The sequence below is a fragment of the Mustela nivalis genome (assembly GCF_964662115.1).
Source record: "Mustela nivalis genome assembly, chromosome: 16".
Lineage (NCBI taxonomy): Eukaryota > Metazoa > Chordata > Mammalia > Carnivora > Mustelidae > Mustela > Mustela nivalis.
The window spans coordinates 9107671-9135159 of record NC_139035.1 but is presented as its reverse complement, the minus strand read 5'-3'; the positions used below and the strand labels follow the sequence as shown (position 1 = coordinate 9135159).

The 27489-nt window shown below is 44.1% G+C and overlaps 1 protein-coding gene across 4 annotated transcripts; it reads right to left on the bottom strand.

Annotated features, from left to right (window-relative positions):
- Window positions 1-43: 43 nt before the first annotated feature.
- On the bottom strand, window positions 44-27489 carry SPMIP3 (sperm microtubule inner protein 3). Of its 4 annotated transcripts, none has more exons than XM_082704056.1 (6): window positions 27398-27489; window positions 26398-26471; window positions 18305-18373; window positions 12751-12846; window positions 7702-7874; window positions 44-229 (listed from the first exon to the last, which is right to left on the bottom strand). In XM_082704056.1, exons 3-6 carry the CDS (start codon window positions 18358-18360, stop codon window positions 138-140), a joined length of 417 nt encoding a protein of 138 aa, XP_082560182.1. In that variant the 5' UTR covers window positions 18361-18373; window positions 26398-26471; window positions 27398-27489; the 3' UTR covers window positions 44-137. The 4 variants fall into 4 exon arrangements, with proteins under 4 accessions (XP_082560182.1, XP_082560183.1, XP_082560184.1 ...); XM_082704057.1 differs by having other exon boundaries at window positions 26398-26468; XM_082704058.1 differs by lacking the exon at window positions 26398-26471.

Sequence of the window (27489 nt, the reverse complement as noted above, 5' to 3'; positions counted from 1 at the left end):
TCAGGATTGTAGCCATCTGGATACACACTTAAGTCAAAAGTCGTTCGGTTATTATTTTAATCTAAAGGGGTCAACTAGGAACTCTGAATGTGGTTTTGACCAAATGCCATTGTTACGTTAATTTAAAAGGTTTTGTTTCAAAACAGCCTGTCTTCACAACAGTAGAACTCTGGCAGTGAATTTAGTGGTCTAGGATTCGATGAAATTGTGGCTAATTTCTGGTCCCAATCTGAAATTTAAAACAAATTAATGATTAGTTTTAAGACCATTCACTCCTAAATTTTAACATATGGTCAACAACAATTATGTGCAATAACAAAATAATTTGGTGGATTTAAGACAAATGAATATAATATGTAAAAGATGGGGAGAAAAGGACTTGAAACTCAAAAAAAGATTATTTCTGTGTTTCGATCTCTGATCAATAGGGAGACCGTTGAATTAGGCCCAAATGTAAATAAAATTAAATCAGCCATATAAATTGGCATTTGACATCCTAATTTTAGACCCCCATACCCTTTAAACCCTACATTATTAACAGATCATTTTGTATGATGTATGTGTCAAACTTCGGTTATTACCATCCCTAAAGTCATACCCACTGGAGTTCCCTTGTACTTTATAACCTCTTATCTACAGTCACAGACAGTTCTGCTGTCCAAAGGTGAGCTTTCAAGGAGGGCTGGGGGTTAAATACGTCAATCATCTTGATGAACCAAAAAGCAAGAGCGTTTCAATGATACCAGCGTAACACAAATATATTATGTGTGGTGCTGTGCACTGTGTTCAGTGTTTTACTTACGTTAATATCCACAGTAATCCTCACAGACCCGCCCACAGTTTCACCATCCAAGAAAGATTAATGAACTTGGCCAAGTTTATAGGATTGTGAGGGGACCCAACCCAGGATTATCTGGCCCTAAAGTCCCTGATCTTTTCCACTGGCCACAGCACGTCAATAGCACCGAAGACGCAAACATTTCTTGAAATTAAGAATAGATAACATTTCATTGAACCCCGGAGTATGACCAGAAATGCCATCCCTGGAAGGATTTTTTTAAATCGTATTTAGTAAAGTGTGTACCTGTCCGTAGTAAGTAACCATTTGACTTCCCGAGGCTTACTGTGGGGTTAACATAGCAACTCTGACCTTCTGGAGGGTTTCACTGTGTTTCAGGGAAATATATCTAAGTGGCTTAGGAGTGTGAGGAATCCCATTCACCAGCCTCAGTGATCCTTGGTCAGAGTTGCCGTGGAGCGGAATGACCCATTCATTTAACGAGGTAAATTCAACAGACTTTTGTGGGGGTTCCTTCTGAACCTCCATGCTTATGCAAATTTGGGGTGGGGAATACTATGGAGAGGACGTGTGAAATGATCTTTGGGATTTCCTTACCATTTGATAAAGTGAAATTATTGTTCTTGTGGAATTGTGGGGGTGACATCTTTGAAAGTCATCATCGAAAAACAAAATGAATAATTAATTTAGAACTACAGAGAAAATTTAACCAACTTGCTGAATCCCATTTACTCCAGCTACTTTAATAACTTAATATCATTTAATATTTTCACTTTGAACAATTTAAGAGATTTTCAAGGATAACTTTGATTCTATGTGATTATTACTTTAGGCCTTGGTTTTAGAACTTAATTCCTATGTATGATACAATTCCATTGCCTTGGGTTTTTTGTTTTTGTTTTTTGGCACGTGCTGATTCTTTGATCAGTAATAATATAATGGCTAACTTTTTTTTTGAAGGGTTATAAATGTTACAGGCAGAATGCTAAAGTCTTTACATGGGTATCTCAGTTCTCTTAGGTAGATACTATATTTATCCTTTCGCAGATGAGAGAATGGAAGTTCAGAGAATATAAGGGTCACACTGCTATTGAGAACATACATTTTATTTTTGAAGAATGAGTTCTTTTAAGTATTTGGTGCCAGGATGAGGAATACAAGGACAATTTTTGTCTGAGGGGCCATCCTAATCCTCCCAAGCTCAAGTTCTCTGAGGACAAAGTCTTCATTTCTTACACTGTGTCTTGCCCATAGTCTGTGTTGCCTAAATGTTCTCTAAAGAACATTTTTTTTACTGAAGAAGAACTTCTTGCGTAATAACTGTGATCTATCTTGATCTCAATTTAATCTGTTTCTCACCAATTCCCAAAAAAGAAATAAGAACTGACCATGAAATGCAAATCAGTCCTAAGCCCTGCCTTTAAAATCTGATCCCAAAGACTGGTCAGATGGTCAAGGGAAAAAAACCCACCACCTTGATACACAAATTACCATCCATCTTACTCTGTGAGGAGCCCTTCCCCCAAAAGAGTCAGCTTCCTGGTTCAAACCAATGCTTGACTGAGCCCCTGCTGTGTTTGCTCTCAGTGCTCAGATTTATGACCTCTCTCTCCAGGGTCTTGCCTGCCTGACTGTTGTTTACAAAACAATGGCCAACCAAGTATCTGGCAAATCCATCCAATTCTCCACTGTTCCCAGCTATCATCAGCCACAAACCATTGCTTCCTAAACTTGGCTGCATGGTGGGATTAATCTGGCAAGTTTTTTAAGGTATTGATGCCTAGGACCACCCTCTCCCAGCGGGAGATCCTGGTTTGAACGGTCTGGGTCTGTCCTGGGCATTGGGATTGCGAAAAGTGATGTCACTGAGGTCAAGAACATTGAGCCTAACCGTTGCCATGGCCTCCTGACTCACCATATTCGATCTCTGCCCCACCCGACTCCCCAGCCTGCCTCCTTTTCCTTCTCCACGGTTAGAGCAATCTTCTCAAAATGTGTTTTTAATCATGTCACCTCTGTCCTCCTTCCAGAGTTTTTGCTGGTTTCCCATTAATCTCAGCCCAGAGGTGTCACAGCTGAAAATGACCTGTAAACCCTCTCTTTGTTCGAGCCTCAGCCAGCTCCACCCTTCCTGACTTCAGTGCTTTCGTCTATTTCATTGGTACTTATTTTTAGTTCCTCAAATATGTCACGCCCCTACCACAGGGCTTTTGCACACGCCCTACTTGCGGGGAAGCTCTTCCCAGACTCCTTCCCTGGCGAACTTCTAGCTCATCATTTCCTCAGAGACTTGTTGTTGTCCCTTTCTGACTCGTTAAGTGCTCCTACGGCATCACATAAACTCTGCTTCCTAGCATGTATGGCAGGTGAAATTGTATGCTTATTTCTCTCCTCGTTCCCCACTGAAGCCTCCTGAACATAGAAACTTTGTGTCTATTTTTGCTTGATGTGGTATTGCCAAAACCTTGCACAATGCCTGGCATCCACGTAGGCTCTCAAATTATTTACTGAAAGAACACAGATGAATGAATCAAAGTGCTCTCGACAGCAGATCTATCACCAAGCCCCACTGATGTCACCTCCAAAATATCTCTGGAATCCATTCATTCTTTTTTGTCTTCCCTGCTGCTCCAAGCTGCCATCATCTCTGTTCTAAACTAGTAAACGGTTCCCTCACTGGCCTGCCTGCCCTGCCTCCTGTTCATCTCCAAACAGGGTCTTAGCAGCAGCCAGAGTGATCTTTTAAAAATACAAACGACAGGGCCCCCCTCTCTTGGAAACCCGTTCAGATCTTCCCTTTGGGCTTGGACTGGAACCCGGGCGTCTTAGCACGCATACCCTCACTGACTACACACCAGCTCTGCTGTCTCCTTTCTGTTCCTCAAACACGTTGAGGCCTTTCCTGCTTTCAAGCTTTCACGCTTTCTGCTCCTTTAAATGCTCTTCATGTGACTCATTGCTATTTTCCAGGGCTCAGCTAAAACCGTATAGAGGATTTTTTTTTCCCTGACAGCACTATTAAAAGTAATTTCCCTTAGCCGCACTTATCACCCTGCTTATTTCCCTTACAGCCCTACTACAGTCTATAATTTTTTTTAAAAGATTTTTATTTATTTATTTGACAGAGGGAGACACAGCTAGAGAAGGAACAAAGCAGAGGGACTGGGAGAAGAAGAAGCAGGCCCCTGCAAAGCAGGGAGTCCAATGCGGGGCTTGATCTCAGGACCCTGGGATCATGACCTGAGCCAAAGGCAGATGCTTGATGACTGAGCCACCCAGGCGCCCCCAGTCTATAATTTTTTAAAAAATGTCCTTGATTACGCTCTGTACCTCACCCCCTCCCCAAAGAATGTCAGCTCCTTGAGAGCAGGTATCTTGTCAACCCCCACCAGACATACAGTGTCTAGTTCATAATGGGTGCCAGTGAGCGAATCATCTCACGGTTGCCGGCTTCCAAGATGGATCCCAGTAATTCTCACCCCCTGGCATCCGTGCCTTGTATCATCCCCTGGCACACTGCCTTAGGGTTGGCTGTGTGTGACTGGTAGGACACCTCAGAAGTGACAGTGTGTGACTTCTGAGCCTAGGTCATAAAAGGCATTGCAGTTTGGCCATTCCGGGGCAGGACCCATGGCACCCCTGTGGGGAGCCCTCTCGGAAAGGCACCAAGACCCCCATCGCCAGCCAGCGTATGAGTGACGGCCGTGTGAATGAGCCACCTTGGACATGGGTCCTCCGGCCCCAGTCAAGCCTTCAGATGATAGAGGGCTCACTGACATCTGGCTGACCCCTTGAAAGACCTGAGCCCGAACCGCCCAGCTAAAAGATAGATATCCTCATCATTCATCTTCTAAGTCACTAGGCCTTAGAATGCTACGTTACTCCAGGAAAGATAACGAATGTGCACTCAATCTGTGGTTCAGTGACTGGAGCCATGAATATTTCAACATAAATTACCTCTTGAATGGGTTAGGCCTCAGACCTCCCCGGGGAGGGGACTGTTGGACCCTATTCCTATCTTAAGTTTCCTGCCTGTGCCTTCCAGCGCCTCATTCCAGTTGTCTGTGGATGCCAACTTGACACTTCTGCCGAAAACGGTGCTTTCTATCAGAGGCACCGACAATTGTGCCAGACGTGGAAAGCAATGAGCTTTAATTTCTCTCTCCTCTCATGAATTCTCTCTTAATACCACCTTTCCCACTCCGGATCCTACACCACATGAGTCTTCTTCCCATTTCCCACGAAGCCTCCTCAGTTCAATTCAAGAGCAAGGGTTGGGAGTGCAACAAATCTGGATGACCTGAATGGACGACTTATCAGCTTGAGGAAGTTTCCTGAAGTCTCTAAGACTGAGTTTCCTCTTCTGCTACATGCAGTAAATAATAATATCTCTTTTCACGGTGTTAGGACTCACAGCAACCACGAGTGTGGACACATGTGTGTATACCCCTTAGCACAGTTCTTGGCACAGGACAGATACTTTAAATAGTAAAAATTTATCCTAAAATGCAGACATTGAATTTCCATTCTACGCAGGCACAGGCAAGTTCAGAGGAGCTGAGTGTCTTGCTCAACACTGCAGAGCTAGAATGTGCAGGCCAGCGGCCCCCAAGGCCCGAGTCCTGCCCACGCTTCCACAGCTCCATCCTGCCTGACTGCCAACGTAGTCGTGCCTTCTCCAACCCATCGTGAGCAGGCCGACCCACCAACAGCCTCCGAGGCCGCCTGGGCTCTTCCTTGACGGGTCCCAAGATGGCTCTGATTGTCCAAATGAAACTTTCCAGACTCCCTTCTTGAACTCCTCTTCAGTTCCAGCCATTCTGTCCTACTCTGCCAACTGCATGGGATCCCCCACTCCCTCCTCCTCCTGCCTGGCCCAGACAGGCCAGCATCCTCGTGTCTGGCATGCCCCCCGCCCTCCCCTCCACAAGGCTCACCCCTCTAGCTGCAGGGTCCCTGTCTGCAGTGTGCACCACTTCTCTGCCTCAGACCTCATCCAGTGGGGCCCAGCTTGGGTCCCCATGGCCTCATGTTCTAGACCCATCTTCCTACTCTGCTAGTTGCTTCTCAATCATTCAGTGATAGGCTGATGGTTTCTTCATCTTCGCGATCAGACTGGGAACTTCCCGTGGACTTGGACTTGTGTTTGCCTCCTCCCCTGGCACCCAGCATGGTGCTAGGGACACAGGAGATGGTAAATATCAAATCCCTTTGCTCAACACTCACCTGGGGCTGTAGGTTTGGAAAGAATTAGGAATTGTCTAAAACAAGCACGGGAGAAAACCTTCTATGTCCGTCTATCTGGAGTCCCTCATAGCAGAGCTGTTGTAAAGAAGGTCCTGTTTACTATCGTTTTGGTAACTCAAGGCCCACCCAAATTCCCACGTGGCAGGGAAGACGATTTCCTACTCAGTCAGTCTTGGAAGGGCAAGCGCTGCTTAGCCAGTTTTGTGGGGACAGGATCCCCACTGACACCTCCTGACCACCAATTCTTTCCAGCTGCTCAGTACCTGGAGGCTTCTGTTCCCCCACCCAGGCCTCACCCTTCAGCCCCTAACAGGCACTCCCACCCACTCCAACCTTCTTTAATAGCGCCCTCCCGGGACCCCTGGGGGATGCCCACTTGCACCATCCCTCACTCCCTCCTGGCACCTCCTTCCCTAAACGAGCTTATCTCAGCTACCAGCTCCCCCTCCTCTCCGCTCCCTTCTCAGCCTCCAATCCTCTCCCCTCCCAGACCCCAGCTCTTCACGGCTGGTAACCTCGTCAGCCAGATGCCTCCTGCCCATTTCCGCCCCATCCGGCTTCCTCTACTGCCCCTCTCCGTGGCTCCACTGTCTGGAGAATGCCTGGTTCCATCTGCTTCCCGTCTTCCTGGTTGCTGTGATTCCTGGTTCCCTTGGGACCTGAGCCCCATCTCTGGCCCAGCACTCCATCTAGGCCTCTGCCCTTTACAGGGGAGAACAGAAGGAAGGGCCTATCCTTCTCACCCCCAGCCACCAACCCCCCTGTCCTATGCATTTCCTTGTTCTTGTTCAAGCAAAAAGAAAGAAAATTATTAAATAAATAGTAATGCAAATGACTCTCAGCTGTGACAAAGGCAGTACTGCTTAAGGATCAAGCACAGAATTCTACGTTTCAAATGGCTTTGGTCTGAATTCTGCTTCTCCCACCTACTGCGCTGTGATCTGAGGCTGCTTAATTAATTGCAAATCTGCAACTTGATCTCCTTTATTGTAAAATGGGGTAAGTAATAACACTTACCTTAAAAGCTCTTAGGGGAACAAAATATGTGTCTGCCACAGTGTAAGAGCCCCCAGAAATGGTGAGATTTGCTCATTTAGAAAGTCTGTCAATGCAGCAACTCCTCCCACTTGCTAAAATTCAAAGCATCAATGACAACAGGAATACAAGTAATGTCTACATCGGTGCCCACGTGTGTACCTCCAGGGTCACATGGTGTGGGGGCTTGGTTGTTCATACTCACACATGTTGCAACATAGACGGAAATTAGAATCTTTGAAATATGTCTTCAAATGTCAAATAATTGTCATAAAGCCATTTAAAATGGGAGCATAAGAAAGAAAAAAATTTCCCTTAATAATACGTTTAGGCACAATAAGGAATCTGCTGAGGAAAAGGGGCTCAGTGAGATGTAGTCACACTTGAGTATGCTTCCTACCAAGAACATTTGTGCATTTTTTATCCATGATTCCATAAGGAGCTAGAAAAAAGAGGAGAGGAGGAAGCAGCCTTGGTTCAGTCTCAAAATTCTTCCTGCACTAGGCACACATGAATGCTTTCCCCCAGTTTGACTGGTCCCTGATGGCAGCGAACCCACGAGAAAGGCTCATCTGAGGGGAGGTTGATCTCAGAGAGTAAGAGCGGTTGACCTGACTTACCGATCTTGTAAAATGGCAGAGAATAGTTTCTTTGGTAGGTGGTTTCTTTATACCATGGCTCAGCAGGCTTTGAATGTCTTCGGAAACAAATATATCGAATGAGAGTTTGTTGGTCTAGTTGAGGCCGAATCAGACTTTCTCTCTGGGGTGGGATTGTCAAGTCTATGAGAGGTCTAAATGAAAATAGAAAGAGCTTACTGACCACCCAGTAGAAGAAAAGCATTCCATGTTCTCATCAGCCGAGATCCATTCTCTGGAAATGGCCAGGAGGCTACCGAGATGCCATTGGCAAGACTCCATAGCTCCAGGGTCAGCCCAGCAGTTTTCAGTGGGTGGCTCGGGGATCCTGGTTCCCTGCTCCCCTGCTTTAACATCCCTCCTCCTGTCCAGTCACAGGTTATAGAAGGTGGCCTGCATCAAAACTTCTGTAGGGTCTGCTCATGCGTGGCTACTTCCTGTACTCCAGATCTCCCCAATACCCTTTCCCACTGTAATTTTTCAGTATAACTGAAATCAGTGTTGGGAAACTGGAAAGCCACATGCAACAGATAAAACTATTTTATAACATACACAAAACTCAACTCAAAATAGGTTAAAGACATGAAGGTAAGACCTAAAACCATAAAACTCTTAGAAGAAAACATAGGGAGTAAATTCCTTAACATCAGTCTTGGCAAGGATTTTTTTTTTTTTTTGGATTTGACACCAAAAGGAAAGGCAACAAAAACAAAAATAAATGGGACTACATCAAATTTAAAAGCTTTTATTGCACAGTAAAGGAAGCCAAAAAAAAAAAAAAAAAAAAAAGAAGGCAACCTGCAGAATGGCAGAAAATATTTGCCCATCATAGATCTGATAAGGACTTAATATCCAAAATACCTCAGTAACTCCTTCAACTCAATAGCAAAAATACAATATGATTAAAAAATGGGCAGAGAATCTGAATAGACATTGTTTTTCCAAAGAAGATGTACAGAGGGCAAACAGGTTCAGGAAGAGGGCTCCAAGTCACTAATTGCCAGGGAAATGCAAATGGAAACCACGCTGAGCTGTCAGCTCACAGCCCTTAGAATGGCTGTTGTCAAAATGGCAAGAGATAAGAAGTGTTGGCAAAAAAAAAAAAGAAAGAAAGAAAGAAAAAAGAAAAAAAGGAACCCTCGTGCACTGTTGGCAGGAATGCAGCCCTGTGGAAAGTATGTGGGTTTTCAAAACATGAAATATAGAGCTATCATATGATCCAGTAATTCCACTTCTGGATGTTTATCAGAAAAAAAAAAAAAAATGAAATTCCTATCTCAAACAGATAGCTGCACCCCCCCACGTTCATTGTGGTGTTATTGGCAAAGGCCAAGACACAGAAACAATCGAAGTGGTCATTGACGGATGAATGGGTGGAGATGGTGTGTATGCGTGTAAAACGGAATACTCTTCAGCCACGAAAAGAAGGAAAACCTACCATTTGCTGCAACAGGGATGGACCTTGAGAACATTGTGCCAAGTGAAATGTCAAATAGAGAAAGACAAGTACTGTATGATCTCACTTAAATGTGGAATATAGAAAAACAAATGCATCGAGAACAGAATGCTGGTTGCCAGAGGCAGAGCTGGGGGATGGGGAAAACAGGGGAAGGAGGTCACAAGGGATAAACTTCCAGAAAGTAAGTTCTGGAAATATAATGTGCTGTATGGTGATTATAGTTAATAATACTGTATTGTGTATTTGGGAGGTGCAAAGACAATAGATCTTAAGAGTTTCATCATGAGTGAAAAGATTTACAGCTCTATGGGGTGACAGATATAAACAAAATTTATTGTAATAATCATTTCACAATATGTACATATATTAAATCATTATGTTGTACACCCTAAAAGAATACAATGTTTTATGTCAACACTATCCCAATAAACTAGGGAAAAAAGGGTTTCAAAATACTATTCATTCTGGGGTGCCTGGGTGCCTCAGTGGGTTAAAGCCTCTGCCTTCCGCCCAGGTCATGATCCCAGGGTCCTGGGATCGAGCCCCGCATCGGGCTCTCTGTTTGGCAGGGAGCCTGCTTCCCTTCCTCTCTCTCTGCCTGCCTCTCTGCCTACTTGTGATCTCTGTCAAATAAATAAATAAAATCTTTGAAAAAATACTATTCATTCCATTTTGTGTAGATCTGGAATAGTCTGCATGATTATCTCTGAGTGTGACACTAAGGGTAATTTCAATTCTTTTTTTATTAATGTTTTCTGAATGTTATAATAAACATGTATATCTTTAAATTTTATTTTATTTTCCTTTTTTTTTTTTTTTTTTTTTTGAGTAATCTCTACTCCTAATGTGGGGCTTGAACTGAAGACCCAGAGACTGAGAGTCACACGCTCTACTGACTGAGCCAGCCAGGCACCCGAACATGGGTATTTTTGAACTATAAAATATATGAAATGAACAGCTCTAGGTGTGAAAAATATTAGATGTTGGGTGAGATTTAGGAACATCTAAACCCAATTATTTATTAGTAGGATGTAGCCTTACTTGATGGGATCACCATGATCAATCACATTTATTTATTTATTTATTTAATACAGATTTTTATTTATTTATTTGACAGACAGAGATCACAAGTAGGCAGAGAGGCAGGCAGAGAGAGAGAGAAGGAAGCAGGCTCCCTGCTGAGCAGAGAGCCCGATGTGGGGCTCCATCCCAGGACCCTGAGACCATGACCTGAGCCAAAGGCAGAGGCTTAACCCACTGCGCATCCCCAGGCGCCCCGATTAATCACATATAAACGAGGGGATTGAAACTATATAATCATAATGTATTGTGATTCCATATTCGGGTTAAAAACTCGATTATAATGGGCCTTCTTCAATGAGTGGTTGGCAGAAATGGATAAGTTCTGTCCAAAGTTCAGGAAAAGCAACGGCTATGGTTTGGGTGCGATACTGGTTGGGGGTGGGGAGTGGGGGGTGGAGGGGATCTGGTGGGTGGATGGGGCTCCATGGTTCATCACCCTGTAGAAGCATCGAGAATTCCCGCCCACCTCTACTTGCTCTTATTTTATGCTTAACAGGCACTGGGTCCTGTAAAGTGGCTACCCTAAATGGTGGACAGGAACACTCCTTTCCCTACAAGGGCATGCCCCACAGCCCCGCAACGATCAAACATCAGTTGCCTGACCAACAGGTCAGTCCTTTGTGAAGTTGGGTTCTGTGTAACCATCCCGGATGTCTGGTCACTTCTGTGCCTGGCTTCGGAACCACATCCTGGTGATTGTCCCTAGATCTCTACCCCTGCTGGACTGGCAGCCCACTCTGCCTTCGCCTTGGGTGTTTCTATGGAACCAGAAGAGTCGCCATTTTCAAGTAATACATCAGTGTCCCGAAGATAAGACTTTCATTCAAAGGATCCGATTCTAATACTGGAAACACTAAGTTGGTAGGGGAATATATCTGGGGAAGGTAGGCCACCAGACGCCTATCAAGTTAAACTACAACCACAAAAACTGAAGATAGGACTTGTCCCAAGAACTGCATTATTTCCCGTTTTTTTTGTTTGTTTGTTTGTTTTTGCTTTGTTTTGTTCTGGTGGAAGGAGTGGAAAGTGCTTAAGGGCTTGTCTTTTCCTTCTTTTTTTTTTAAATTTTTTTAAAAAAAGATTTTATTTATTTATTTGACAGAGAGAGATCACAAGTAGGCAGAGAGAGAGAGAGAGGGAAGCAGACTCCCTGCTGAGCAGAGAGCCTAATGCGGGACTCGATCTCAGGACCCTGAGATCATGACCTTAGCCGAAGGCAGTGGCTTAATCCACTGAGCCACCCAGGTGCCCCGACTTTTCCTTCTTTTTAACTAGAAGCTTACTATAGTCATTGATTGGTATGTGCACTCAGTTTCCCCCTTGAGGCTCATCTTGGGCGGGCACTAGTCTCGTCAGAGTCTAGGAGAAGTAGAGTCAAGATTTCCTTTGCCTGAGCCGTCCTATGGGGAGGACTGACATTCAGGTGCTGGGTGTTGGAGTTGGGGGTGTTGTCACAGCCCACAGAGTCCATGGGGAGAGTGCCCTGATGGTGGGGCCACCCTTGACAAGAGTTTAGTCTATTGTGGATCTAAATGAGAACACAAAGCCTTGAACTGAAAATCAGAAAACGTGCATAGTTCCCAGTACCAGCTTTCACACCAACCAACTGTACCTCGGGTACAAGACATGGCACTTCTCTGGGCTAAATCTTATTGACTTAATGGATCAGAATGAGCTCTAACGCTACTTCTAGTTTGATCTTCTATTAAGTTAAGACTTTGTGCTGCTTAATAGATGGCATGGCTCCCTTTTCCTTACATGGAGGCTAATCTAAAGTTAACTATAGTAAAGGTGATAAAGAGAAGAAATTTGTAAAATATATTAGACAGTAAACTCAAAATTAGAGCAATCATATTTCAAATGCTTGCTATGTTCTGGAATTTTACACCAATTATTTTACCTAACAAATAAGGTAACGAACTCCAGAGAAGGATTTAGAGAGAAGGTTGCCCACGATCAACCATTTCAAAAGTTAACTCAAATTGCCTCTCCAAACTAGAAAATAATATCGAAGTTACTTTTTTATTTTTTCCTTTTCTTCTTAAAAATCGCATCTGGAAAGGCAGAAACCATTTAGGCCAAATTCATAATTTTACTGAGAGGGAAACTGAGTCTCAGGAAGGGTAAGTTTTCTGAACAAGGTGAAACTCTGAACTCATGATGTTTCTTAAATTTCTTTGATGATTTCATAACATTCTATATTTATTGTTGATTATAAAAGTAATACATGTTCATTAGAGAAAATCTGGAAAATGGAGAAAAAGGTAAAAAATAAAATCAAATACTGCCCTCTTACCATTCAGGAAAAGCCATTATTAACAGTTTGGTGTAGCTCCGTCCACATTTTTTGAATTCATTAAATAACAATTATTAGAATCTGTTCTTATTACAATTATGACTACAATTTGTGACTCCCATTTTTTTTTTTTCACTTATCCTTCTTGCTTTAGTGAAATTTTTGAAAACTAAGATTTGGGAAGGTGTCTTACCTGGGGTGTCTCTTCCTACTAGAATCAAAATGGACTCTTGCCAGCTGCCCGGGGTAATATCCTTGGACGTCCTTTCCCTGATGAGTGATGAATATACTAGTAGAGAAAGTAAGAGGGGGATTAAAAAAAAATAAAAAAGCAGTTACTACCATTAGTTCTTTACAGAAGAATGTCACTTGTGGCCTGATAAAAAATTCCATGCCCTTTGCCCCTGGTTCCTGGCACGGAGCTCTTGAAACCTATGGAATTTCTTTCTTGACGGGAGTATCTTCTCTTACCCATTTTTCAGGATTTGGTTCTCAAGATTCATAAGGAAATATTCGTCTTGTCAGGTATTAGTTTCAAAATATGAGAAAAAGAAATAAGAAGCCATATAAAACCAGGGGGGCAAATGCTGATAATTGTTACAATGTGAAAATGGATAAATGGGTGCTCCTTATGCTGATTTTTTTTTCTACTTTGGGTAGATTTACACACTTTCACAAGTTTTTTTTTTTGTTTTGTTTTTTTTAACTGTGATGATTAAGCGTATGATGCAAGAAATGAACAGGCACTAGAAAGGCTTAACGCATAGGGTGCTTTGGGCTGGAGGAGGAAGCCTAGCCCCGCTGGGGAGGGTTGGGTTTTGAGGAAGTTTTGAGGCACAAAGGAGGTAGGGAGTGTTTCTGGGCGTGAAGGTGAGACAGGGCGGATAGCTGAACCCCCAGAGCTGGGGGCAGAGGAGGTGAGACGAGGTGCGGTGAGGCGCAGTGAGGGTGAGGTGGTGCCCAGACCTCACCTTTTGAAGGACATCTTATTTTATAATCAATGACTTTTCCTCATAGATTATAGTCCCTGCATTATGTAGTTATTTAAGAATTGCATGTAGTTGGATTATGTTATTTGCAGATTTTATTTCAGAAGAGCAGGAGGAACATTATAAGATATTTGTTAGAAATAAAGGGAGCATTGTGTCTTGAGAGGTTGAGAACCACTCTTGTAGGTGACATGGAATCTTGGTAGCATTTTTAAGAAGATGAAAGGCTTAGGACCATTTTTATTCTAGAAAGATCTTTTCCAGTGGCAGCGTGGACCACAAAGTGGTGGACCTTTGGACGAGAGGTATAGAGACTGGCCAAGAGGCAACCGTAGTAGCGGACGTGGGACACGGAGAAACCCTGAGCTTTGTGGAGGGAAGTGGGGGTAGGCAAATAGGATGGAAAATATATTCTAGGTGAGGCGAATTTTAGAACCCAAGACGTGGCCAGGGTTGGGATCCGTGTGGAGTGTGTGGGGGCCGGTGGAAACCTCGCTGTCTAGAAAGTATGAAAGGCAAGCACTGTGAACAGGGTGGGTCTGTCTGTCTCGGCAAACAGGACCTCAGGGAGTTCTGATTTTCAGAAAATCACAGGCTGTCTGGGCCTGCCCTATGGCTGGGATGATGTGGCTGAGCCCAGAAGAATACGTAACAGCAGGGATTTAGTCATACAGAGCAGGAGGAACTGGCACAATAACACGGAAAAACTGACATTTCTGAGCGCCTGGGAGTGGGACTTTCTTGGGCACCATCCTGTTTCTGAAGCGCTACCTTGGAGAGATGACCCTTGGGCCATGTTATGGTTTGTTAAGAACCCAGCTGGGGTTCCAAAGTCACACTGGTTTCTCACAGTTGTTGTGCCGTTTCCAGTAGGCTGAGTCTTGACCATGGATTCTTCCCTAGCATGCATTTAACCAGTGCCTGCTGTATACCGGTGAGTCACCTAAGCCCTGCTCCTTGAACGTAGTCTGCCAAAGCTGTTTTGAGAATGGAGAAGCCCTTCTTCTCCAGCACTGGGTAACAAGCCCTGCTCGCCATCCCTGGGGAATCTCTCTTGGTGGGTTTTGGCCCAGAAGTTGAGAAAAGAAGGGAAAGTGTGTGAGCAGGCGCTGGAGGGACGTAGGGTTGGGTGGAGAAGCTGAATGGTTTGGGGAATAAAGGGTGGCTTTTGCCTCCAACTCTTTGCGTAGACTTTCCAAGCACCCTGTGTGACTAACTTCAGCTCAAACAGGAGAAAGTTCCCTGGCAGGAGCTTAATGAGGGGCAATGCCCACCCTGGCCCCACCGGCCCGTGTTCCCAGAGGCCTCACCGTAGCTGGCCTCTCCTGAGAAGCTGGGGAGAGGGCCTGGCTGAAGAGATGTGCCGGACTCTGCTTAGGCCCATCTGCTAACGTGGCTCTCAAGATTGCTGAACAAGTTGTAGGAAGGTCTTTCCTTCTCGTGTGGGAGCAGGAGTCCTGCTTTGTCTGATTCCCCCACACATTGTTCAGCAGTCTCTGACAGCTTGGCTCTTTCAGGTGACATGTTCTGTCTAGGCAAGAGCCAACCTGTCTCCTGGGCGGGTGCGTGTCGCCAGAGCAGAAATCTGGGCTTATCCATGGACAAAATTCAGTACCCACAGGAGAAGTCAAGAGCGTTCATCCCTCAAGAACCTGGCCCCAAGGCCCGAGGTGGCCCATGCTCCCAAGTGACTCTGCTGTCCTCTGTTATGTCTGTGTTGAGCCTCAGGCTTTAGGAAGGTGACCTCATCTAATTCCCAGTCACGTTGCCAGGTAAATATTACGAACACCCTGTTACAGAACAGGAGATTGAGGCTCAGAAAGGTCAAGTGGGCTCTCCAAATATCACCTGCCTGGTAAACGCCAGAGCCATGGATCAAACCCCATTCGCTGAACTCCATGGGGCATCCAGAGTCATCTCCGTGTACACAGGATGGCTTTTTTCCCAGAAGAGTTCAGTGTTATTTCTATAGGAACTCTGGGGTTCTCTCATGGGCAGACAGGAAGTAGAGGTTGTGCACCACAGGAAGAGGAGAAAGAATAGTGTGGGCCTGAGAGCTGGACGTGGTCTTCCATTCAGTGAGACAATTTCCCATTGAAGGCCCTACTGTGGCCGCCATGGGCCAGGTGCTAGGGACACAGTGATGATAAATACTGTCTTCTACCCAAGAGATCACGATCTGGTAGGGAAACCACACTCAGGCACTAACTCATCACACACAATGAGTAAGCGCTGGGCCAGTCAGGAACAGGCTCAAGAGAATGAGTCACTTAGAGAGGACATGAGCAAGTCAGCACAGAGGATGGGACAACACCATGCCCGCTCTGCCATCTCCCAGACTCGTTACCCCCTCAAGGAAGAGGGGATCCTCAGGTTCCCTGTCAGTAAAGTGTGGGGCACCATCACCCCTTCGGAACGACTCCATGAGTCAACCAGACGACGTGAACATCCTTGGTGATCTGTGGTAGGTGCTGTCATGGCTCTGGGAAGGAACAGCTGCCTCTGGGTCTCCCAGACACCACTTCAGGTGGTGTTTCAAAAATCCATCTTAGGTCTGACAGAAATTTGCCATCTTTTCTCTTCCACACTGCACTGTGCTTCCTCCACACGAAGCAATCGTTTTGGGAGCATCCTGTGCTTTGTAGACCAACCCGGCCCTCAGCCCTGCCTGGGTGGGGCCTGTCGCCTGGGGGTGACAGCAAGTCACATTTGCATCTGATACAGTTCTTAAGGGAGCTGTGTGAGCCCTTGAATATTTAATTTTATCAGGTGCCCCTGCCAGTGTGTGATTCCATTTTCCCTCACGAGGAGCCAAGGTTTGGGTGTGTAGGGAGGGACCCGATGTTGTCTGAGAGGAAGGAGGAGGTCCGTGTCTTCCACAGGATCCTGCCAGTCAGCAGGATGCCAAGCCACAAATCTGTGACAAGATACTCACTGATTCATGTTCATTCTTTTTATTTTCAACAAATGCGCACGGAGGAACTACTGCTTGTGGCCGTCGGCTCTGCAGAGGTGACAGTGGTGGGCGGAGGGGGGCAAATGAGCCCACCCCAGGGACCTCCCTGGACATGCAGCCAAGTGCGGGGATCAAGAGCACAGATGTTGGGGCCAGACCTGTGGCTTCAAATCCTATCGCTAGGACTGGGACAGTCACTTAACTACTCCATGCCTCAGTTTCTCCTCTATACCTCACAGTCGTTGTGAAGATGAAATGAGCAAATATGCGCTGGGTGTGAGCCAGGCGGGCCCTTCCGGGGAACAAAGAAAAGACAGTAGGAGGGAGGAGCCTGAAGCGGGGGCAGGGCCAGTTCATGGAGGGCCCCATAGGCCCCAGCAGAGTTTAGAGTTTATACCACATGCAGTGACTGCAATGCAGGGTTTCATGCAACTGAGGGCTTTGATCCAATTTACATTTCATGGAGCGCCCTCTGGAGGCCGGGAGGGAGGAGGACAGGAGTGGGCAGTTGGCTGTGGTGATGGGGAGAGGCAGCTGAGTGTGGGAGGTAACATTCCAGAGGTGCCACTGAGGAACCTCATGAAGGGTTGGACCCCGCTACGGTTGCGAAGGTCAATGGCATCAAGTCCACGAGGACCAGCTGCACCGTGAGTACGGTGGGGAGGCTGGGACCCCACCTTGGAACTGCCTAGTTCAAGCAGCCTGCCTCCTTGTGGGGTTCCAATGGATGAGCAAGAGAACAGAATCCAGCCGCCCTTAGGACTTCATGGACCCTCTGCCTCCTGCACTGTGTCCCACCCTAACCCTCAGGCTCCCCACAGGCTGGCTTAGGCCAGACCCAGTGACTCGGACTTGGATCCACAGAACTCCGGGTAGCAGCACCTGGGGGAGGTTTGTTTCCGTTCTGCCCAGGGGATGACCCACAGTTAAATACCCCGACAGTGGATAAGACAGGCCTCAAACACACTCAGAAAGACCAAGGGCTTGTGGGGAGGCAGAAACTGGGAAATACGGGAACCCAGCCCTGTCTCCCTCCAGTTCTTCCTCATGTGGGTTGAGGGTAGTCTGGGGCTTCTCCGAAGAGGACTCACAGTATCTAGGAACAAAGCATCCTTTCGCTGCCCCTACTTCAGTCATTTCTGGAAGCAGAAGGACTTATCTTTGTTGACTAAACATTGTTAAAAATAACTAGATATGAAAACAAACGTGAGGCTTACTTGAAACCACGAAGCCAAAGAGGCTGACCCCAAAGTCACTTGCTATGGGAGAGTTCCTGCCTGAATTTCTTAGCTTCTAACCCTTTGCAGACCCCACGGCCAGTGGTGAGGGAAGGCGAGGTTAGGATCTACAGATTATTATCCGCGATCTCTTAGCAATGAATTTAGCACAGTAAAACACATCTAGGACTTGTTAGTCTTGGACCATCTATGAATCGGGAGAAAGCATAAAAATCCTACTTAGTTTCAATCTGTGCAACTGCCCCCCCCTCATATGGGAGAAGGATGAAGAAGTCTGATTCCAAGCAGAGTAAAGGGCTCCTCACTAAAATGTGGGCTTTCCAAGCAAAACCCAATATCCTTCCCTCTTTGGGGGAGTTCAAAGTAGCCAGTTTGCTTGGATGTTACCATGAGTGTGGGATTTTTTTTTTTTTTTAACTTTCCCCAAACCCAAAGAAATGTCACTGGAACCTCTGGGAGCAGCTGTCTGTCAATCAGAGAGCAGCAGGTGAGCAAGTTGGCCCCCCAGGTGTCCGACTGCCCCAGGGCAGCTCTGGATGGCATCTCTGTCTGCAAGGACATTACCTGGGTGGGATCACTGGGCGGCGGTCAATAAATTCTCGAAGCCGGATGGCAGCCATGATGGATGGGAATCTAAAAAATATTACAGAGTGAAGGTCGATATTGCAAATCCATACACACTACATACTGTATATCATATTGTGTGAACACACTCTACACACCATCCATTTCCACGCAGGAGCTGTCTAGTGCCACCAAGTCTGTCTTGAAAGAAATAACAGTAAGAAAACTGAGGAGTGGATAGACTAACCATGACTTTTGCAAAAAAAGGACAAAAAAAAAAAAAGTGGAAAGCGTAAGCCAATACATACAGATATACTTTTTTGAAAAAATGATAGAAACTACTTGGGTATCTGGGTGGCTCAGATAGTTTAGGGTCCGACACTTGATTTTGTCTCAGGTCATGTTCTCAGGGTCACGAGACAGAGCCCCACATCAGGCTCCTCGCCCAGCAGGAAGTCTGCTTGTCTCCCTCTCCCTCTGCCCCTCCCCTTGCTCTCTCTCTAAAATAAGTAAATAAGTCTTTAAAAAATGCAAAATAAAACCAGAAACCACTGAACTGGTTCTCACTCTGCTTAGGGTGCCTTCCTACTACATGAGCTTGTAGGCTCTGTGTTTCACACCCAGAATCCCTGGCACCTAGAGCTCTGGATAGGAATTAGACTCCTCCCACCCCACAGACTGGATTGAGACTCAGTAGGCAGAAACAAGACGGAGGCCACTGACTGTTGCTTGGAACTTTTCTACTGGCAGGCAAGGCTGGAAAGCTGTGGTATGGTGAGTTTCTCCAGCACTGGGTGTCAAGAGGCAAGTGCATTGAAGGCAGTAGCTGAACCCTGCTGTCCATCTTTGGGAGTGTGGAGCGGGCGCTGCAGTGGCAGTGGTGGTGGCTTTGGGAGGAGGTTCTGGAAGCAGCTTCCTGAGTAGGGCCCAGGTAGCTGCTCCCATGATGGGTCAGTTTTGTGGAGGCATTCTAGAAGCTTCCTGAAGGCCTTCCCCAGAGTTTGCTTCTCATTGTCCCTTCAATGATTTTGTAAGTGATTCACCCTCTTCATCAAACTTTTTGTTTCCCAGATGTGTTTCTAGGCTCAAATTCATATTGCATTGGTCTCCTACTGGAGAAGAAGACTTGCCACAGAAGACTACTCCATCTAAATATTCATTTGAAATGTGACAGATTACAAAATCAATGCACAGAAATCAGGTACTTTCCTATACACTAACAATGTTTAACTGTAGAAGGAGAAATTAGAGAATTGATTCCATTTACAATAGCACCAAAAACCACAAGATACCTTGGAATAAAGCTAAACAAAGAGGTGAAGGATCTATACTCTAGAAACTACAGAACACTTACAAAAGAAATTTAAGGAGAGACAAAAATATGGAAACATTCCATGCTCATGGATCAGAAGAATAAACATTGTTAAAATGTCTATGCTGCCCAGAACAATCTATACTTTCAACGGCATTCCAAACAAAATACCAATGGCAATTTTCAAAGTTCTGGAACGAACAATCCTAAAATTTGTATGGAACCAGAAAAGACCCCAAATCACCAAGGAAATGTTGAAAAAGAAAAACAAAGCTGGGGGCATCACGTTGCCTGATTTCAAGCTATATTACAAAGCTGTGATCACCAAGGCAGCATGATACTGGCACAAAAACAGACACATAGACCAATGGAATAGAGCAGAGAGCCCATATATGGACCTTCAACACTATGGTCAAGTAGTCTTTGATAAAGCAGGAAAAAATATCCAATGGAAAAAACACAGTCTCTTCAACAAATGGTGCTGGAAAAATTGGACAGCTATATACAGAAGAATGAAACTTGACCATTCTCTTACACCATTCACAAAGATAAACTCTAAATGGATGAAAGACCTCAATGTGAGACGAGAATACATCAAAATCCTAGAGGAGAACATAGGCAGTAACATCTTCAACCCTAGCCATAGCAAATTCTTTCAAGACATGTCTCCAAAGCAAGGGAAACAAAAACGCAAATGAACTTCAGGGACTTAATCAAAATAAAAAGCTTCTGCACAGCAAAGGAAACCATCAACAAAACAAAGAGGCAACCCATAGAATGGGAGAAGATATTTGCAAATGACACTACAGATAAAGGGCTGATATCCAAGACCTATAAAGAACTTCTCAAACTCAACACCCGAAAAACAAATAAGTAAAAAAAATGGGCAGAATACATAAACAGACACCTCTCCAGAGAAGATGTACAAATGGCTAACAGACACATGAAAAAATGTTCATCATCATTAGCCATCAGGGAGATTCAAATCAAAACCACACTGAGATACCACCTTACACCAGTTAGAGCAAAAATTGACAAGGCGAGAAACAATAAATGTTGGAGAGGTTGTGGGGGAAAAGGAACCCTCTTACACTGTTGGTGGGAATGCAAGTTGAAACAGCCACTTTGGAAAACAGTGTAGAGTTTCCTCAAAAAGAATAAAACAAAATAGAACTACACTATGACCCAGCAATTGCACTACTGGGCATTTAACCCAAAGATACAGATGTATTGAAAACAAGGGCCATATGCACCCCATGCTCATAGCAGCAATGTTTACAATTGCCAAACTGTGGAAGGAGCCGGGATGCCCTTCAAGAGATGAATGGATACAGAAGATGTGGTCCATATATACAATGGAATATTACTCAGCTATCAGAAAGGATGATAACCAACATTTTTATCAACATGGACTAAACTGGTGAATAAAGTCAAGCAGAGAAAGTCAATTATCATATGGTTTCACTTACTTGTGGAACATAAGGAGTAACATAGAGGACATTAGGAGAAGGAAGGGGAAAATGAAGGGGGGGATTCAGAGGAGGAGCTTGCATGGAGCACTGGGTGTTACACACAATGAATCATGAAACACTACATCAAAAACTAAGGATGTGGGGCACCTGGGTGGCTCAGTGGGTTAAAGCCTCTGCCTTCAGCTCAGGTCATGGATCCCAGGGTCCTGGGATAGAGCCCCACATCGGGCTCTCTGCTCAGCGGGGAGCCTCCTTCCTCCTCTCTGCCTGCCTCTCTACTTGTGATCTGTCTGTCCAATAAATAAATAAAAAATCTTAAAGAAAAATAAAAACCAAAAACCAAAAACCAAGGATGTACTGTATGATGACTAACATAATAAAAAAATTAATTAATTCATTAAAAAAATAAATATTCACTTGAGAAAAAGTCAAGACTGGGGAAACAAAAGGAATACCTGGTGGACAGAGGAGGGACAGAGCCTTACTCTTTTATGGTTTACCTTTTGTGCACCTTATAAATTTTGTACTGTGTTCATATTATATGTGTATAGAGACAACTGGCCCTCTGTTAGCATAAACATGGCGAAGAACAGTGTAGCAGAAGAACACTGACAGGAGTCTCACACCTTACCTCTGGCCCCCTCACATTCACGTTATACGCTGAACCCAAAGCCGTGGTACTTGAGGACGGAGCCTTTGGGAAGTATTGGGGGTGGAGCCCCCATGAACAGAGCTAGTGATCTTACAGAAAGAGACCCCAGAGAGCTCTGCCCTCTTCCTGTCACGTGGGGAGCCAACAGGAAGTTGGCAGCCTGCAGCCCAGCAGAGGGCTCTCACCAGAACCTGACCACACTGGCGCTTTGAAACACAGCCTCCAGAATTGTGAGCAGTCAATTTCTGACGTTTAGAAACCACCCATTCTACAGTAATTTGTTATGGCAGCTGGAATAGACGAAGGCCCCTCGTTCTGTACGTTGTTGATTACAATACCTCTCTGGAGGGTCAAGTGAGCTATAATGTGTGTGTGTGTTCTGTAACCAAAACAGCAACTTTGAGAAAACAGAAATTTGAGTTTCTACCTAAGGGCATATATTATGTGTCAGGTGATATGAATTAACTAACTTCTCTGAGCCTTCCAGAAACCCTGTGAAGTGGTCCCACTACGTTACTGACAAGAAACCTGAAGGCTTGAGAAATAGAGTAACTTGTACAAGGTCACTGAGGAACCAGGATGGGGACCCATTTGGTTCCAGAGACAGTTATCTTGAAAGTATTCTTAAGCTATATTGAACAACCCCAGGACATCCCGACCACCAGCCAAAACAAAACTGGGACAGCCCCCAGGAGGCAGTAACCGGGAGGGAGACAGGTTTCCCTGGGAGAGAAAACAGTATATGGGGCCTCCCTCTCCCCTACTCTAGTCAACACAGGTCAACGTATTGCCCACACGCCAGCTAGCTGCGTTCTGTCACCTCTGACTGTGTTTTTCAAGCAACTCGAACATTTTCAAGCCAGATTACATTGTTACAGACTATTTGGCTATCCAATGGAACCTGTTCATTATATAATGTTTTCCCTTTTAGCCCTTATGTGATTATTAGGAAAAAAATAAAAAGGGAAGAAAGGACTGAAGAGAAAATTTGAGTAAATACCATCGAGCTCTTGCCTAAACTCGGAAAGCTTTGTGACTGCTGGGCTTTTCCTTCACGAGAAGTGACATGCAAGATATTCAGGACATTTGTGTCTCATGAAGACAGCACTGCGTCTGCCATTCACGATAGAGTGATTGCTCAGTGCCTAGAAATTCTGAATCAACACCAGAGGGAATAAGCCAGGCCCGGGCTGCCTTGCTTTGGCCATGCCACAAAAACATTTTCAGAAGAACACATGAACAGCCCGCATGGAGTCTAAGCATAAGCTCCCGGAATCATCGGAAGACGTTGTCTGGCAATGGTTGTAACCTGTCTTTCTGCATCTTTAGGGAACTGGGCTACCACATAGATACCAAGTCACATCTTGTGTGATTAGTTGTCATCTCTTGAACGCAGAGGAAAATGTCGTCTGCAGGAAGACATGTCAGTACATTTTATTTTAGTCAATCTTAAAAAATAGGTTTGCATGCCAAAGCTGAATGAGATAATTATGAACACATGTTAAACTTGCCATCATTTCCATGCTCGCAGCCAACCCTGCACAACCACTGTTCTCGGCACCCTGAACAACGTAACGAAAAAATCTATGTAATTTTAATTAGTCGCCTCAGTAGAAGCTTCTTTCTCAGCTGTACCCCAAATAAAATTTTTCCAGCACAAACATGAGTTCTCTCTGTATCCTCCTCACACATTTCATTCATCTTCAAATTAGCCTTAGGGAACCTTACAGACTTTTCACTTTTTTTTTTTTTTTAAGATGTATTTATTTGAGAGAGGGGGAGGGGCAGCAGGAGAGACCCTTAGGAAGGCTCCCTGCTTAGCATGGAGCCCGACCCAGGGTTCAGCCACATGACCCTGAAATCATGACCCAAGAAGACACCAAGTGTCAGATGATTAACCAACTGAGCCATCCAAGCACCCAAATGTTTTCTTGTTTTAAATTGAAAACATAATTATGCTCAGAGTAAACAATGCTGTAAAATAATAATAAAATCATTCACAAACAACTGTTTTCATTTTTTTATTATATATATATGCAAATATTTAAATTCTTGACCCCAGCAGATATCCTATTTTATATCCCTTTTTGATAAGATATGAAAAGTTTACCACATTGCTACAGAGTGTACTTAATTCTAATATTTAATGTTCCTTTATATTGGTTGGTGAGGTCCACCTTTCACTTTATTTAAACTAGTATCCCATTCCACTCCCATGTCCGAACTTCTTATCCATGCTCTATGCTTTGTTTCCAAAACACTCATCAGTATCTGCCATGCTGCATGTTTATTTATGTACCTTATTTATGTCTGTCCCCCCTGCTGGAAAGTAAGCTCCAAGAGGGCAGGAAAGTGTCTTTTGTTCTCATAGCTGTATCCCTAGGGGCCAAAGATTATAATGACATACGGTGGACATTTCATAAATGTTTATTGAGTAACTGAATATACCATAATTTATGAAACACAGCTGTAGTGTTGGACATTTTGGTCATGCTGGCATAACAATATTTGATTCTATGGAATTTATTTCTTAAGATACATTTGTAAGAATGAGATAAAATTTGGGCATCCTCATAGCTCTCATTTAGGAGAATTTTAACCACTTCCAATTAATTAACACTGGCCCATAAACTATTATGGTTAGACTCCCAGGACACAGAAATTAAAGTTTAACAATAGAATTTTTTATTATGCTGAAGTTCAGGAGGTGAACTAAGGTAACGCACTTGATCTTTGCCAAAAGTCCAACTGAAAAGAAGCAATTGGACTAAGGTAAACGAGTATGAGATATACATTGCAAGAGACTTCCTCAGCCTTAATAGTCAAGATACTGACTTCAGAAACAAAGATATAAGATTTATCTTGTCGGGGAACTTGGGTGACGCAGTGGGTTAAGCCTCTGCCTTCAGCTCAGGTCATGATCTCAGGGTCCTGGGATTGAGCCTGCTTTCCCCCCATCTCTGCCTGCCTCTTTGCCTACATGATCTCTCTCTGTGTGTGTCAAATAAATAAATAAATAAAAAGATTTATCTTGTCAGCTTTCTCAGCAACTTTTGGAAATTATAGAATATTTCATGGATTATATCAGAATTCTGTAAAATAGAATAACAGTCAAAAATCTGATTAAAACCCCGTGATAAAAATTTATGGTAAAATTTCTCAGCCAGCCATGAGGAAACATTTTCAACCTAGTAAGAAATATCTATAGAAATGTATAGCTAACATCATACTTAATAGTGAAAGACTGATTTCTTCCTAAAAATCAGCAACAAAGCAAGAATGTCTCTCTCACCATTCCTACACAGAGCAATAAGGCTGGAGTGGGAAATATAAGGCATATAGATGGAAAGCAAGAAAACTGTTCCTATTTACAAATGATATAATTGTCTATGTAGAAAATCACAAGAAGCCTACAAACAAACTCGTAGAAAATCCCAAGGAGCCTACAAACAAACCCTTAAAACTAATAACTGTTTTTAACAAGATCATAGGATACAAGAACAACACATATAATTGCGTTTCTATACTTTACTTTTTTGAAAGATTTTATTTATTTATTTGAGAGAGAGAGAGAGAGAGAGAGAGAGAGCATGAGTTGAGGGCAGGGAGAGGGAGAAGCAGGCTTCCTGCTGAGCAGGGAGCCTGAAGAGGGGCTCGAACCCAGGACCCTGCTATCATGACCTGAGCCAAAGACCCTTAACCAACTGAGCCACCCAGCTGCCTTACATTTCTATAAATGTAAATGCCTTACATTTACAATTCTATAAATAAAGAATTGGAACCAAAATTTAAAATGCAATTATTGGGGCACCTGGGTGGCTCAGTCAGTTGAATGTTTTACTCTTGGTTTAGGCTCAGGTCATGATCTCAGGGTCATGAGACTGAACCCCACAAGGGGCTCCTCACATAACACAGAGTCTGCTTGTCCCTTTCCTTCTGCTCCTCCCCATCACCCCAACTTCTCTCTCTCACATAAATAAGTAAAATTTAAAAAAAAACCCACAAATATTTACATTAGCTAAAAAAAGAGAAACATTATTCACCAATCTAACAAGACTTGTACAGATGCTGGATGCTGAAGGCTAAAAAATGTTGATGGAAGAAATCAAAGATGATCTGAGAGATACACTATGGTCCTGGTTTGGGAGACTCGACAGCACAAAGATGACAATCTCTCCACACTGATCTGGTTTATGTGGTCAAACTTCCCAGCAGGAGTTTTTGTAGATAGAGACCAGTTTATTATAAAGTTTATTTGGAAATGCAAGAGAACTAAAGTAGCCAAAACAATTTTGAAAAAGATCAACCACCCTCTGTTGGAAAGGGACGGCAGAGACATCATTCTGAGGGACTGCTCATTATCGCCCCAACTGCTGGCACGCACACTACTTCGCTCAGTCCTCACAGGAGTCCTGATCATATCCTGACTATCTAGAAGATGTTAAATTTCATGTTGAAGGTTACACAGCCAGTAAACAAGCAAAAACCCACAAATCTGTCTGACTCCAAGACCCCTCGCCTTCTGCTACAGTGCCACTGATTCATTGATTCACTCAACAGATACTGATTGATCAACTACCTTTGCTTGGCACTGCACCAGGTGTGAGGGAAAAAGCATTTAGCAAGAGACATGTGGTCCTGCTCTTATTTTACTTACCTGGTGGAAGAATTGAAGTCAGATATTAATCACAGTGTTGCACAAGTTGATATACAATCAAAGCTCAGTAGCTGCTGAAACAGAATCCTTGACAAGTTACCTTTCCAGTAGTTGAATGGCTGTGTCCCCACCCCCACTCCCAACCTCCTCTTTCATAATTTTAAAGGAAAAGGCTCCAAGAACAGATGTCTACCTGAACATTTTCCCTGATATGAAGCATGTGATACGCTTTCCTCATGGAGATCGGCTTTCTGAAGTTTAAATTTCTAAGTTGGCATCAATTTTTATGGTAGAAAAGAGCTAAAAATATTATTTGTTACATCAGAGGTTAGGTTCTCCCAGTGTGGTAGTGAGAGGAACCAGTAATAACTGCCTGGTAATGTTAGTCAGCTTGTGAACCTAAGTTAAATAACTAACAAGTTTTATCATTTAATTAATCTGTCCAAAGAAGGGGAAGAGGCAGGCTATTTGACAAGTCCCAAGATTCTGTTATTTACTGGTAATTTGGGGAAAAGTCAAGAAATAAGGAGAGGCATTTAAACTGGTATATAAGCCACAACAATTGGTTTTCTAGATGTACTTCATAACCCCAGAGTCCTCAGGGCCTCCTTACCTTGGAGGTGTGATACAGGTAAGCAAGGTACTGGGGGAAGTTGGGCCCCTGGGGATGTCCATCCCCTAGTGCCATCGCCTAGAAGCCCTCTTCTCTGGGTTCCAGAGTGGTCAGATGCTTAACCAACTGAGCCACCCAGGTGCCCCTAAAGACCTCATTTCTAAGAAAAAAAAATGTTGAGCTAAATCTGCTCAATACTTTGAAGCTGAGAGGTATGCATATTCCCTTTCTGAAAGATTTCTTGGCTTTTCAAAATGCTTTGCCACAGAGTTTCTTTAATTGTGAGCTGTTATCTCCAGAACATCCAAAATTCAACCAGCTATTTAATAATGCAGTCACTAAGTGAGAGGAGAGACGTTTGGGTGGTAATGACCAGACTGGTGTTACCTGCTTGGGCTGTAGTGTGTAGAACCTTCTTTGTTCTTAAAGGCAGTTTTCTGAGGACAGCGGTTATTTCAGCTGCCTCCTGGTGTTGGCTA

Bases quoted from the DNA above. Each gene is read 5' to 3' on its own strand.
- SPMIP3 (XM_082704056.1), bottom strand. From the start codon at position 18,360: ATGGCTGCCATCCGGCTTCGAGAATTTATTGACCGCCGCCCAGTGATC. The intron at 7,875-12,750 runs GTAAGACACCTT...ATTTTCATTTAG, and splicing joins AGTAGGAAGAGACACCCCAG to ACCTCTCATAGACTTGACAA. The intron at 230-7,701 runs GTAAGTCAGGTC...TTTAAATTTCAG, and splicing joins TCTGCCATTTTACAAGATCG to ATTGGGACCAGAAATTAGCC.